The following is a 14,706-nucleotide window of genomic DNA, read 5'->3' on the forward strand; positions in this document are numbered from 1 at the left end:
TGGAGTTTTCGGTGTGTGGTCCCTCACTATAGCCATAAAAACCCACAGAGTCTCTTACAGAAAGGAAAGCATGCCATGTAAAGCTGCAGCAAGATTAGAGAGAAAAAAATGCTAGGAGCCAAGGTTTGAAGAAATGTGTAATTTCTTGCTTATCTCTTGTCAGTATTGGTTTTATATATCCCATATTTAATTTCATGTCACACAAAACAGCAAGTTATTAACTAATAGGCAATAAAGAGTTCAGATTTTCTGAAGAGTTCTTGTTCTCTCGATTACAAATAATCCCATCCGCTATTAATTGCGAGATTTTTTTAAAGAGGAGCAGGCTGTCAAACCAGCCGACTGGGAGCTGGAGAGGCATGACAGGTCATTTCAATTTCCACTCTCCTGAATATAGTTTGGACGTGCGATAGAAAAATGCTTTATGAAGAAGCATGTCACTGCACTTTGGCATATTTAAGACTAAATAATATGGCTTACATTTCCTCGAATACATGTGTTTTATGTTTCAGACTTTTCAGAAAGATGTGCATTACAAGATGAACATATTTTGAAAATTCGATTTTTTTTAGTATTGACCCAGTTCGCAAATGTGATAGATCCGGGGCTGATGCGCAGAGCAGTCTGAGCTATAGTAGGTAGTCTCCACAGGACCCATGTTTACATTTAGTGATTTTGCTGTTTCCCCTTCATTTACTCTCACATCAAATTTTAAAAAAAATGGATATCTGTGGCCGGGAGCTATCAGGTGAATTAAAACACATTCACATAATTACGGAAGGCTGAAATATATCATTAGTTTCAGATTTGATTTTATTTCCACCTTTCTGACAATCAAGCATTAATTGCCTTGCGGAACAATGAAATTATTTTTGTCTGTTTGCTAAAGAAATTTGACTTTTGTTAACCTTTTCCACAGAGGCAGTCAATGTATTTGAAATGAAATGTTTAATTCCACAGTACTGGCTAGTTTCAACGGTTTGCTGCATTTCAAGTTCACGTTTTCATTTTCTAGCATGTATGGCATTATACCATAATAAAGAACCAAACATGATATAATACAGTACTGGTGCTCCAAGAAAATTTACATCCCGAAAGCTTAATATCACGTCGGGGTCTCCTTCATTTGGAATCCGGACATACGAATGTGCCCTTTAAGTATGCACTTTAAATGTGCACATTCTAGCATGGTCTACGAAATTCCGATGCTCTTTCAGTATCCTCTGATATCTTCTTTCTTTTATGACATCATTTATGATCTTTCAATGTTCGTACATATGGGCTTTTTATGTCATGATAGCTACCCAAGCACGGTGTCGCCTGTTATCTGCACTCTCTGGCAATTGCTGAAATGAACCTATTTCTAACAGGTTGCAGGAAATTATTGCGAATAGTGGTTTGAAAAACATTACTTTCAAAGTAAATATCCTTTTACATAAGTTGAGCTATGTGCAAGAATGTACCATGAGTTTATTAAATCACAGAGTGTTTGACTCTCATTTAAAAATCAACTCTTTGATGACGAGCCATTTAGAAGAATTTCAAACCCTAAAGATCAGACATTTATGTCATTATTAAAAATTTTACTGGCTCATTGGTGTGATATATCTTAAAGTGTAACACGTGCAAAAAAGATCAACAGTATATGTGAAAGCTTAGCTTCTCTTGCAGCTTGAGACCAATATTATATGTGAAAGCTTTGCTTTTCTTGTAGCAACACCATGTATATTAATTTAAACTATTAACTTTCCCTGTTTGTGCTACTTAACAGCGATGTTGCTGTTGGCTGACTACATCACATGTCCTATGCTCTGAATATCCGCTGTAATCAGTTGGCGAGATCACGTGACATGAGCTACGAACGGCTTACAAAAGCGCATTGAAATCTCAATTTCAATGATTCAGAAAGTAACATGCAGTGTTTGGTGGAATTCCAATATATGCTTTCATAATACGAAAATATGCAGCGTACATGTTGCTGCATATCAAAGATATTTCCAAAAAGAGTATTTTTCCTTGAGTTTTGTTTTCTAAAGTGCCAGGAAATTGTACAACTGTGTATAAAACCATAATCATTCAAAGGATTGCTAATAGAAAATATACTGTCACCCAGGAGAAACTGTATTTTTAACTGGGAAATCTGGGAATAATCCGGGAATTTTTTTTCCTTGTCCACATATACACCCTGAGATTACAATTTGTTGCTGATTTGCCAGTAACAGAGGTAGCTGGGAAATGTCCAAGAGAGCAAAATTATCTAATTGGTAAATCATGGAAGAAAGTGATTACTTCAAAATAAAACAGTCTGTGCAGGAAAATGACTGTCTTTGAGAAATTCAGTAGCTGTGGAACCCATTTATACAAAAGACTATCAATTCTGAAGCTCAGAATGTTTTAAAAAACAACTGATCATAACAAATCCACACAAATATTTGCATTCTGGAACATGTGTACAACAGTCCTAGAGAAGGCATTACCCTGTCGACATCTCTGGGGGCCAATGTTGTTTCCTGTATGCTTTGTGCAACCATATGGGTTGTATGGGAATATGCAAATGGCATGGATGATGAAATAAAATACAGTCTTTCTCATTAACTCGCCGAAAATCAGAGCTCTAAACCATTCACAACTTCTATATGAGCTCGGAGCCCACTAATGCTACTATACAAAAAGATTTGCCCACACAGTAACAAATCCATCAAATGCTGAAAAATTTTTATGTCTGAAAGCAGGAACTCTGAATAATTCACACACATGAACAGTTGGCTGTTTCACAGCTGATCAGATAAAACTTTCTCAAAACACAGACTAAAAAAGTCTGACCACCTCCAACAGCATCCAAACATAGACCCCCCAACAAAGTGCCGCTGTTCGCCCTGGAAACCTTGGTGAAGCACCATTCAAGTCAGTTAAATTACTGAACATGAAAACTGCTGAGATTCTTAATTTTAACCTCTTATACATATTCAATACATTAAATCACAAGAAATTTTCCATGAAATATTAAGCTTTTATCAGTTTTGTTTTATCTGATATAGCTAATTTCTAACAATAATTTCTATGGTTTTCCTCCATTTTCAGATTTATAAGTTTAAATGTTAACAAACAATTTAAATTATACATTAAATAATTTTCTATATACCTAAGTTTACAGCATGCTTCTATTTTTAATGTTTCTCTATTTATTTAGTAAGAAAATATGTTTTTAGTTGCACAAAACCCACTTTTCAGCCTCTCATTTAAATATGTAAATAATTTCAGTAAATCTACTATCAAAGCCGATACAGTTCTATGAGATGTATCTGTAGACAACTTGTTTGTTGCAATCGGATAATGCATAGCTGAGATATTGACCTTTACAGTTCAGGAATTATTTATAACATTTAATTTTTAATAACTAATGTGGGTATCGAAGGTTCATCTCTGTGCGCATAATCATCTGTATTTTTCCAGCTCAAATGAGCTTAGTGGCTCTTCAGTGACAAATTTGGTTCAATATTTATTGATTTTGGGTTAAACTTTAATTTTGAATTGGAATCAAAAAGTGGCCGTAAGTAATGAGCAACCACCGTGCTGCTCAACGGTTGGGTTTTCCCAGGCATGCGGTCATCTTAGCAGCTGGTGGAAGTCCAGAGACAAACACCATCTGTGGAGCATAGTGTGAAACTGGCCTTCCATGTGCTCCTGTATAGCTGGTTTCAGCTGTCAACATGAATTTGATCTGATCTTAGCCTGTGCGTCCAGGTTCTTGTGTTTGTGATTTAATAAACTTTATTTCATTCACAATAGGCTGTCATGTTAGATTTGCCAGATACCAATTCCGAGTCACTGTGAGATCTTGTCACCAGGAATACAAATGGATTCCTCAAGAACTTAATGTGATCTGTCATATGATTCAGTTTATGTTCTAGGAAAGTTCTTGTAGAACATAAAAACTTAAGGATCAGAGTAGATCACTCACTGAAAAGCAGAAGCATTGAGTTTAGGCACACACAAAAGAAAGAAAAGTTGCTAACAGACACACACACACACACACACACACACCCACACACACACACACACACACACACACACACACACAAATGCATTCCTACTTGCCCCTACATGGTGCTGGCTAGAATTCACAGTGCCAGTGCTGTTTCTCAGCAGGTGGACTGGCTGTGGTGGGGGTAGTGTCAGATGGAGTGGGTAGAGGGAAAGGAGACTGGGAGGCAGGGAGAGTGACTGAGGGTGGGGTGCTAGTGGCTTGGAGGGAGGTGGCTGGTTTGCCTGCTTGGAATGAGGGAGGGAGGGGTACCAATCCCCTCCTGATACTAACCCCACCACAACCAGCCCAACTGCTGAAAAATTGCATTGGCACTGTCTGTCTAGAAGAGATATGTAAATGCATTAACATATTTCTGCCTGTGTCTGTATATGTGCGGATGGATATGTGTGTGTGTGTGTGTGTGAGTGTATACCTGTCCTTTTTTCCCCATAAGGTAAGTCTTTCCACTCCCGGGATTGGAATGACTCCTTACCCTCTCCCTTAAAACCCACATACTTTCGTCTTTCCCTCTCCTTCCCTCTTTCCTGATGAAGCAACCTTGGGTTGCAAAAGCTTGACATTTGTGTGTGTTTGTGTGTTTATTGCCTCTATCAATGTAACAACGCTTTTGTTTGGTAAGTTACAGCATCTTTGTTTTAGATATATTTTTCCCACGTGGAATGTTTCCCTCTCTCTCTCTCTCTCTCTCTCTCTCTCTCTCTCTCTCTCTATGTGTGTGTGTGTATATATATATATATATAAAAAATAGAGGGAAACATTCCATGTGGGAAAAATATATCTAAAAACAAAGATGATGTGACTTACCAAACGAAAGTGCTGGCAAGTCGATAGACACACAAACAAACGCAAACATACACACAAAAATCAAGCTTTCGCAACAAACTGTTGCCTCATCAGGAGAGAGGGAAGGAGAGGGAAAGACGCAAGGATCTCCCTTAAAACCCACATCCTTGCGTCTTTCCCTCTCCTTCCCTCTTTCCTGATGAGGCAACAGTTTGTTCCGAAAGCTTGAATTTTGTGTGTATGTTTGTGTTTGTTTGTGTGTCTATTGAAAGCACTGGCAGGTCGATAGACACACAAACAAACACAAACATACACACAAAATTCTAGCTTTCGCAACAAACTGTTGCCTCATCAGGAAAGAGGGAAGGAGAGGGAAAGACGAAAGGATGTGGGTTTTAAGGGAGAGGGTAAGGAGTCATTCCAATCCTGGGAGCGGAAAGACTTACCTTGGGGGAAAAAAGGATGGGTATACACTCGCACACACACACATATCCATCCACACATATACAAACACAAGCAGACATATTTCAAATATATATATACAAAAAAACAAAGATGATGTGACTTACCGAACGAAAGTGCTGGCAGGTCGATAGACACACAAACAAACACACACATACACACGAAATTCCAGCTTTCGCAACAAACGGTTGCTTCACCAGGAAAGAGGTAAGGAAAGGGAAAGACGAAAGGATGTGGGTTTTAAGGGAGAGGGTAAGGAGTCATTCCAGTCCCGGGAGTGGAAAGACGTACCTTAGGGGGAAAAAAGGACAGGTATACACTCGCACACACACACATATCCATCTGCACATACACAGACACAAGCAGACATTTGTAAAGGCAAAGAGTTTGGGCAGAGATGTCAGTCGAGGCGGAAGTACAGAGGCAAAGATGTTGTTGAAAGACAGGTGAGGTATGAGCGGCGGCAAATTGAAATTCGCAGAGATTGAGGGCCGGCGGATAACGAGAAGAGAGGATATACTGAAGGGCAAGTTCCCATCTCCGGAGTTCTGACAGGTTGGTGTTAGTGGGAAGTATCCAGATAACCCGGACGGTGTAACACTGTGCCAAGATGTGCTGGCCGTGCACCAAGGCATGTTTAGCCACAGGGTGATTCTCATTACCAACAAACACTGTCTGCCTGTGTCCATTCATGCGAATGGACAGTTTGTTGCTGGTCATTCCCACATAGAAAGCTTCACAGTGTAGGCAGGTCAGTTGGTGAATCACGTGGGTGCTTTCACTCGTGGCTCTGCCTTTGATCGTGTACACCTTCCTGGTTGCAGGACTGGAGTAGGTGGTGGTGGGAGGGTGCATGGGACAGGTTTTACACTGGGGGCAGTTACAGGGGTAGTAGCTGGAGTGTAGGGAAGGTGGTTTAGGGATTTCATAGGGGTTTTACACCGGGGGTGGTTACAAGGGAGCCATAGGGTAGGGAAGGTGGTTTGGGGCTTTCATAGGGGTGAACTAAGAGGTTACGAAGGTTAGGTGAACGGCGGAAAGACACTCTTGGTGGAGTGGGGAGGATTTCATGAAGGATGGATCTCATTTCAGGGCAGGATTTGAGGAAGTCGTATCCCTGCTGGAGAGCCACATTCAGAGTCTGATCCAGTCCCGGAAAGTATCCTGTCACAAGTGGGGCACTTTTGGGGTTCTTCTGTGGGAGGTTCTGGGTTTGAGGAGATGAGGAAGTGGCTCTGGTTATTTGCTTCTGTACCAGGTCGGGAGGGTAGTTGCGGGACCTGGTAGCCACAAATTTCAAGTTTGGACAAGTAGAATTGCTTTAGATTAGAGACAGTATAATAGTTTTCACAATGTCTTTTACCTATGATACCTTTGTACAATATCTGTTTTATCACATGAATAAATTTCTTATAATATTCAAATTATTTTTGCTCACAGAAAACAAATGCTGCTTTTGAGAGAAACTTAATTGAACTTGTCTCCACATTTATTAAGGATGCTCAAGCTATATTTGTTGAATGTCGTAATTCACAGCAAATATTCAATGAACAGTTGTCAGACTGTGCAAATCGCTACCTCAGCAATGTTATCACAAAGGCGGATGACCCAAAGCTTCGTATACCCTGTGAACTGCAACAGGTAAGTCATATAGATAAAAAGCTAAAACAGTATAGGCACACCATTTAATAGATTGATAAACCCAAATTATTTTTATTTGCACTTAGCAGTTGTTCTAGTTGTCTTCTTCAGATGCATGAAGCACAGGTTTTAGTTGCTTGTTATTTCAAGTCCAGCTATACTATATAGTAGTCATAGTAGTAATGAAAATCGGAACTTATCTGGCCTAATGTGGCAGAAGGTCAACCCATATAACAAAAAAGCGAGTTCTAAAATTATTTCTTGTGATCCCAGCCTTACTATTCAAAATACCTTTTTTTAATATAAAAACCCTGTTTTATTAACGTTTCCTGACTTATTGTGTAATGTTGTTGTTGTTGTGGTCTTCAGTACTGAGACTGGTTTGATGCAGCTCTCCATGCTACCCTATCCTGTGCAGGCTTCTTCATCTCTCAGTACCTACTGCAACCTACATCCTTCTGAATCTGTTTAGTGTATTCATCTCTTGGTCTCCCTCTACGATTTTTACCCTCTACACTTCCCTCCAATACTACATTGGTGATCCCTAGATGCCTCATAACATGTCCTACCAACCGCCCCCTTCTTCTAGTCAAGTTGTGCCACAAACTCCACTTCTCTCAAATTCTATTCAATACCTCCTCATTAGTTGTGTGATCTACCCATCTAATCTTCAGCATTCTTCTGTAGCACCACATTTTGAAAACTTCTATTCTCTTCTTGTCCAGACTAGTTATCGTCCATGTTGCACTTCCATACATGGCTATGATCCATACAAATACTTTCAGAAACGACTTCCTGACACTTAAATCTACACTCGATGTTAACAAATTTCTCTTCTTCAGAAAAGCTTTCCTTGCCATTGCCAGTCTACATTTTATATCCTCTCTACTTTCACCATCGTCAGTTATTTTGCTCCCCAAATAACAAAACTCCTTTACTACTTTAAGTGTCTCATTTCCTAATCTAATTCCCTCAGCATCACCCGACTTAACTCAACTACATTCCATTATCCTCATTTTTCTTTTGTTGATGTTCATCTTATATCCTCCTTTCAAGACATTGTCAATTCCATTCAACTGCTCTTCCAAGTCCTTTGCTGTCTCTGACAAAACTACAATGTCATTGGCGAACCTCAAAGTTTTTATTTCTTCTCCATGGATTTTAATTCCTACTCTGAATTTTTCTTTTGTTTCCTTTACTGCTTGCTCAATATACAGATTGAATAATATCGGGGAGAGGCTACAAGCCTGTCTCACTCCCTTCGCAACCACTCCGTCCGTAGAATTGCATCTGAGACTGGTTTGCAACGTTCCAGCACGCAGAAAATACTGACATCATGTCTCACTAGCTTCCCAATGACTGCTTCCCTTTCATGCCCCTCGACTCTTATAACTGCCATCTGGTTTCTGAACAAATTGTAAATAGCCTTTCGCTCCCTGTATTTTACCCCTGCCACCTTCAGAATTTGAAAGAGAGTATTCCAGTCAACATTGTCAAAAGCTTTCTCTAAGTCTACAAATGCTAGAAACGTAGGTTTGCCTTTCCTTAATCTTTCTTCTAAGATAAGTCGTAAGGTCAGTATTGCCTCACGTGTTCCAGTATTTCTACGGAATCCAAACTGATCTTCCCCGAGGTCGGCTTCTACTAGTTTTTCCATTCGTCTGTAAAGAATTCGTGTTAGTACTTTGCAGCTGTGGCTTATTAAACTGATTGTTCGGTAATTTTCACATCTGTCAACACCTGCTTTCTTTGGGATTGGAATTTTTATATTCTTCTTGAAGTCTGAGGGTATTTCGCCTGTTTCATACATCTTGCTCACCAGATGGTAGAGTGTCGTCAGGACTGGCTCTCCCAAGGCCGTCAGTAGTTCCAATGGAATGTTGTCTACTCCGGGGGCCTTGTTTCGACTCAGGTCCTTCAGTGCTCTGTCAAACTTTTCACGCAGTATCGTATCTCCCATTTCATCTTCATCTACATCCTCTTCCATTTCCATAATATTGTCCTCAAGTGCATCGCCCTTGTATAGACCCTCTATATACTCCTTCCACCTTTCTGCTTTCCCTTCTTTGCTTAGAACTGGGTTTCCATCTGAGCTCTTGATATTCATACATGTGGTTCTCTTATCTCCAAAGGTCTCTTTAATTTTCCTGTAGGCAGTATCTATCTTACCCCTAGTGAGATAAGCCTCTACATCCTTAGATTTGTCCTCTAGCCATCCCTGCTTAGCCATTTTGCACTTCCTGTCGATCTCATTTTTGAGACGTTTGTATTCCTTTTTTCCTGCTTCATTTACTGCATTTTTATATTTTCTCCTTTCATCAATTAAATTCAATATTTCTTCTGTTACCCAAGGATTTCTACTAGCCCTCCTCTTTTTACCTACTTGATCCTCTGCTGCCTTCATTACTTCATCTCTCAAAGCTACCCATTCTTCTTCTACTGTATTTCTTTCCCCCATTCCTGTCAATTATTGCCTTATGCTCTCCCTGAAACTCTGTACAACCTCTGGTTTAGTCAGTTTATCCAGGTCCCATCTCCTTAAATTGCCACCTTTTTGCAGTTTCTTTAGTTTTAATCGACAGTTCATAATCAGTAGATTGTGGTCAGAGTCCACATCTGCCCCTGGAAATGTCTTACAATTTAAAACCTGGTTACTAAATCTCTGTCTTACCATTATATAATCTATCTGAAACCTGTCAGTATCTCCAGGCCTCTTCCATGTGTACAACCTCCTTTTATGATTCTTGAACCAAGTGTTAGCTATGATTATGTTAGGCTCTGTGCAAAATTCCACCAGGTGGCTTCCTCTTTCATTTCTTAGCCCCAATCCATATTCACCTATTGTGTAATATGTGCTAGTTATAGTGGTTGTTATGTACAAGTCTTTGACAAACAACTGTTTCCCTCCCTTAGCCCTCTTCCGCACTGCCGTATGTCTCCACATATGCAAACAGATGTTATCAACAGACATTGCTTGCTCCCACTCACTAAAGAACTACAGCGACTGCCTCAATCATCCTGAACCATCCTGAATGTGAAACGAGATTTCTCCTGTCATCTGAGTTTTTGCCTGTTCCTCTTATGTTACAGCCCCTTGCATCACCATTTTCACAATATCATTGTTACTTAGTTCACCAACTTCATCATTTGCCTATGGTCTAAAAGAATTTTTCAAGACTGTTGTGTTGGCAGAAGAGCCAACACCGTGTTACTAGTGGGGGCTGAAATGCACGCATTTTAGCTCATGCAGGCTGGCGTGAGGAGGGGATAACTATACTGACGTGAGGTCTGGAACATGACAAGGAATTAGAATTCAGAAAGCGGGAGTAATTAGTTTGATACTTAACTTTAATCCATTAATGATGAACGTCGCTCTTGACGGTACATGATTCACAATATTATCTGTTTAGAATACATTCATAGTAACTGAATATGGCACCTTGCTAGGTCGTAGCAAATGACGTAGCTGAAGGCTATGCTAAACTGTCATCTCTGCAAACGAGAGCGTATGTAGACAGTGGGCCATCGCTAGCAAAGTCGGCTGTACAACTGGGGCGAGTGCTAGGGAGTCTCTCTAGACTAGGCCTGCCGTGTGGCGGCGCTCAGTCTGCAATCACTGATAGTGGCGACACACGGGTCCGACGTATTCTAACAGACCACTGCCAATTTAAAGGCTACCACCTAGCAAGTGTGGTGTCTGGCAGTGACACCACAAAGACCTTACAAGCGAGATGTTTGGCTCCTCCTACAATTTGGCCAATCTCCTTATGACATCTAGCAAGCCCGTTCTTTTCAGAATGGTTACACAGTCTCCACTGTTATCAATCTCTGATATCAACAAAACGTGAAGACAGGAGCAATACTTCTTCTTTAGCATTTCAAGGCTGCCCTGGTCCATTGGCTGTCAAAGATCAGTCACATTTGGTGGTGAAATAATGATTTCATATTTCCTTCTGTGAGTTTGCAACAGCCAGGATGCAAAGGCATGTTATTAAGAAATAGTGGCTTTTCTTGGTACATTGTTGTCTTTCAAATGTTTCTCTACAGCTGGTGTGAATTCATTTTGGAACCAGGCTTTAAATATTTCTGAATTCATCCAGGATTTCTTTTGATAAGTGTAATGTAGGGTCAGTGATTCCTGATTTTTCAGGTTGTTGAAATCTCTTAAGTTTCCGTGCTTTCCCTATTGATGTAACCCTAAGCTTGTGGTTGCCAGTTGCATTACTGCAAACCCCTATGATAACTCATTCCCTACTTTACTTGTATCCAAGTGCTGCAGCTTCCCTTTTTGAAACAAACATTTATAGGGAGTATCTTGTTATTTAAATTGCTCTCATCACATATGAAAGCTTCCTCGTCAATTAACTGTGAAAGATAGTCTTTAAAGAATGGTCTACCCTCTTTGTCAGTGGATAAAGCCTCTCCACTAATGGTAATCTGGTGAATACCACTGATCCAGCCATTCATCACGGGCAGTAAAGTCTGAATCTTCTCCTTCTATTTACTGCTGAAATTGCAATGCTTTTTCTTGCAATACTGGTCAAGTAATGGGCAAACCTTTTCCTCTTAAATGTTCATGTCACAAAATCAAAGCTTCCTCAACTTCTTTACGCTTAACTTTCATCGTAGTCTTCCTTACTTTTATTCAACTTCCACTAGCTTGGGAAGCACAATACTTCGCAATTTCTGCTTGATTTTTCTTCCAGTCTCCAACAGTACTTTTTTCTACCTCTTACCCCAAAGCAACACTTTTCACTGGTACCCCAGAATCCAGTCTTATTACAGCATGTAATTTCTGATCCATAGTCACTACAAGTTTTTTTGTTCATCATCCGTTTTGGACTCTTTCATTAAAACACTGCACAAAAAAAAAAATTAGAAATGCATGCACTGTGGATGTTTGATCTGCAACTGAAAAAACAAAGAACACAGGGTTGCAAATGTACATCCACCTGATTACTCTGCAAATCAAAATGAGTGTCTGGAGGAGGTTTCACCAAATCACCTTTAAGCTATGTCTCTACTGTTCTGCTCTCAAACAGCACACGGGAAAAAATTAAATACTCCTGTGCAAGCTCTGATTTCTCTCACTTTATTATGATGATCATTTCTGCATATGTAGGTGGACACCAACAAAATATTTTCATAATCTGAAGAGAAAGTTAGTGATTGAAATTTCGCGAGAAGGTTTTGTCACAGTGAAAAGCGTCTTTATATTAATGATGCCACCCCAATTCGTGTATCATATCCATGGCAATCTATCGCAGTAACACGAAACAAGCTGCTCCTCATTAAACTTTTTTTGATGTCCTCTGTCAATTCTATTTGATGTGGATCACACACAATACAGCAGTACTCCAGAAGGGGGCTGACAAGCATAGTGTAAGCAGTTTCTTTAGTAGAGACTCATGGCCATCGCCTCAACTGACTTGGGAAAAATCATTTAGTGACTATAAATTGTGATACAACTGCAAATTCAAGGAAGAAAATGAACCCAGGACAGTCAGATATGAATGAAAAGTGTTCCATTACACAAGCTAATTGTAGTACTGGGTATAGGCAGACTACACTGGACAACTGGCTGATGAAAAAACGATGTAAAAGCGCTTCTTCCCAATCTGTCAGTGTATGTAAACTGACCAAATTGGAAAAATGGGTAGTGAAAAAATACCTTGCCCAGACTTTCAACTGAAACTTCTTTTTTTAGAGAAAACAATGTAACTCCTTCTGCTAAGCAAAAGCTGGCAGTTGATCACCGAAACATTAGAGGTCTCTGCAGTAACATCAGTGAACTTATAATCAATATCTGTGGACCACGGGGTTTAGATTATGCCCAGGTTCTGTGCTTTAGTGAGCACCATATTAATTCTGGTTTGGAAAAACTTGTGATAAATAATTATTAATTAGCAACATCATTTTGTAGAAAGTGTAAAGAAAGAGGTGGTTTTGGCATTTATGTTAATAACAATGTCACATGTAGAGCAACTGATGTGCAGAATTATTGTTTAGAACAACATTTGGCAGTATGTGCCCCATAGAATTCTTTTTGAATACCTTCGATGTATAGAAGTTACAATGTACAGAGGACCTTCAGGGGAGTTTTGTCTCTCTTTGAATTCGTCTACCTGCTTTTGTGCTTGTCTGCCTGCTCTCATAATTGCTTATTTATACATAAAAGAGATGTGATGTCCACATATGATTTTTCTTCTGTTGTTAGCTTCGCTACTAGAATAACTTCATGTACAAGCACACTGACTTATAGTATATTTACACACCAGACCAAAATAGGCGCTAGAGCTACCAGGTAAGTCCTGAATGGTCTCTCTGACCATCTTGGACAAAGACTCACTATAAATAGTGCAAGTATCTGTAAGAATGATAGTGGCCCCAACTGGAAACTAGCTAGGACAATTAATGATGAAACCCTCCGGACTTTTAAATCACATCTCCAGTCCACAGACCGGAGACCTGTGTATAATTTAGAAAATGCCATTTAAAAGTGCAATCTTTTCAGTAATGAAGTGGCACTGATATTTGAAAGCACCTTCCCAAAATACTATATAAGACCCAAACCACAAAATATACCAAAATGCCCAGGATAACCATTGGTATTAAAATTTGATGCAAAAGAAAAAGAGAGCTGTACATCATCACAAAAATTTCTGACAGCTGCAACCAGCTAAAATCAGTATAAAAATACTGTAAAATACTAAGTAATGTTATTCAGAAGTCAAAAAGTTTGTATCTGTGCTCCAAAATTAAAAAATCTAGTAGCAAAATGAAAACAACATGGGAAGCGATAAGGAGTGAGACTGGTGCAAACTGCTCTAGTAGGTCCCAAAACATTGTTCTCAGTAATGAAGGTAAACAAGTACAAAATCAAGATACTGTGGCAAAAAATTTTAATTAGCACTTTTTAAATGTTGCCAAGAAAACAGGACACAATAGCTCCTTAGAAGAGGCCTTAAAAATACTGAAAGGTCATTACACAAATTCCATAGAGCAGATAGGTATAGCCACTATAACAGTACAGGAAGTAAGAAAAACCATTATTTCTTTAAATAGCAAAAATTCAGCTGGTATTTACTACATCTCCAGAAAACTGCTAAAAGCCTGCTGCTATCAGTTCAGTGGAGTCATTGCTCATATTTCAATGCCTCTCTGAAAAAGGTATCTTCCCTGACAGGATGAAGTATGCTATTCTACAAAAAAGGTGATGCCTCAGATGTTATAAACTATCATCCTATCTCTCTTTTCCTCGAAAAATTAATACATGCCAGGATTCTCAGTCACCTAGGAAACATTGCAATAATAAAACCAGTTTGGATCCAGAGAAGGACCTCCACAACCAAAGCTATATTTTCATTTACTGATAAAGCTTTGGAATGCCTTGACAAAAAGACATTGCCTGTGGTCAGTCATATTATGTGATCTGTCTAAGGCCTTCGAGTGCATCAGTCGTAGGATACTTATACAGAAAGCATGTCACTATGGACTCCAAGGACTATTGGGCAACTGGCTCAAATCCTGACTACAGAGCAGACAACAGAAAATAGTGTAGATGGTAACAACACACAGGGAGGTGGGGTAGAGTCCAAATGGAGAACAGTAAATTATGCAGTTCCATAAATTTGTGTCCTTGGTCCATTGCTATTTCTCACATATATCAATGACTTCCTTTTTCCTCAAACAAAGCAAGCAAATGTACAATATTTGCTGATGACCCAAGCATTGTGATACACAATAAGACATCTCCTGACCTAGAATTAAAT

The 14,706-nt window shown here is 39.4% G+C and overlaps 1 protein-coding gene across 1 annotated transcript in view; it reads left to right on the forward strand.

Moving 5' to 3' along the window:
• Positions 1-14,706, forward strand: part of LOC124778029 (dynein regulatory complex subunit 3-like) — a 182,720-nt gene that overhangs the window by 164,950 nt on the left and 3,064 nt on the right. Inside the window, exon 6 of the mRNA XM_047253614.1 lies at positions 6,734-6,934. Within this exon, the coding sequence (XP_047109570.1) occupies positions 6,734-6,934 (201 nt within the window). The remainder of the gene's footprint in view (positions 1-6,733; positions 6,935-14,706) is intronic.

The sequence above is a fragment of the Schistocerca piceifrons genome, chromosome 1 (genome assembly GCF_021461385.2).
Source record: "Schistocerca piceifrons isolate TAMUIC-IGC-003096 chromosome 1, iqSchPice1.1, whole genome shotgun sequence".
In the NCBI taxonomy this organism is placed as follows: Eukaryota; Metazoa; Arthropoda; class Insecta; order Orthoptera; family Acrididae; genus Schistocerca; species Schistocerca piceifrons.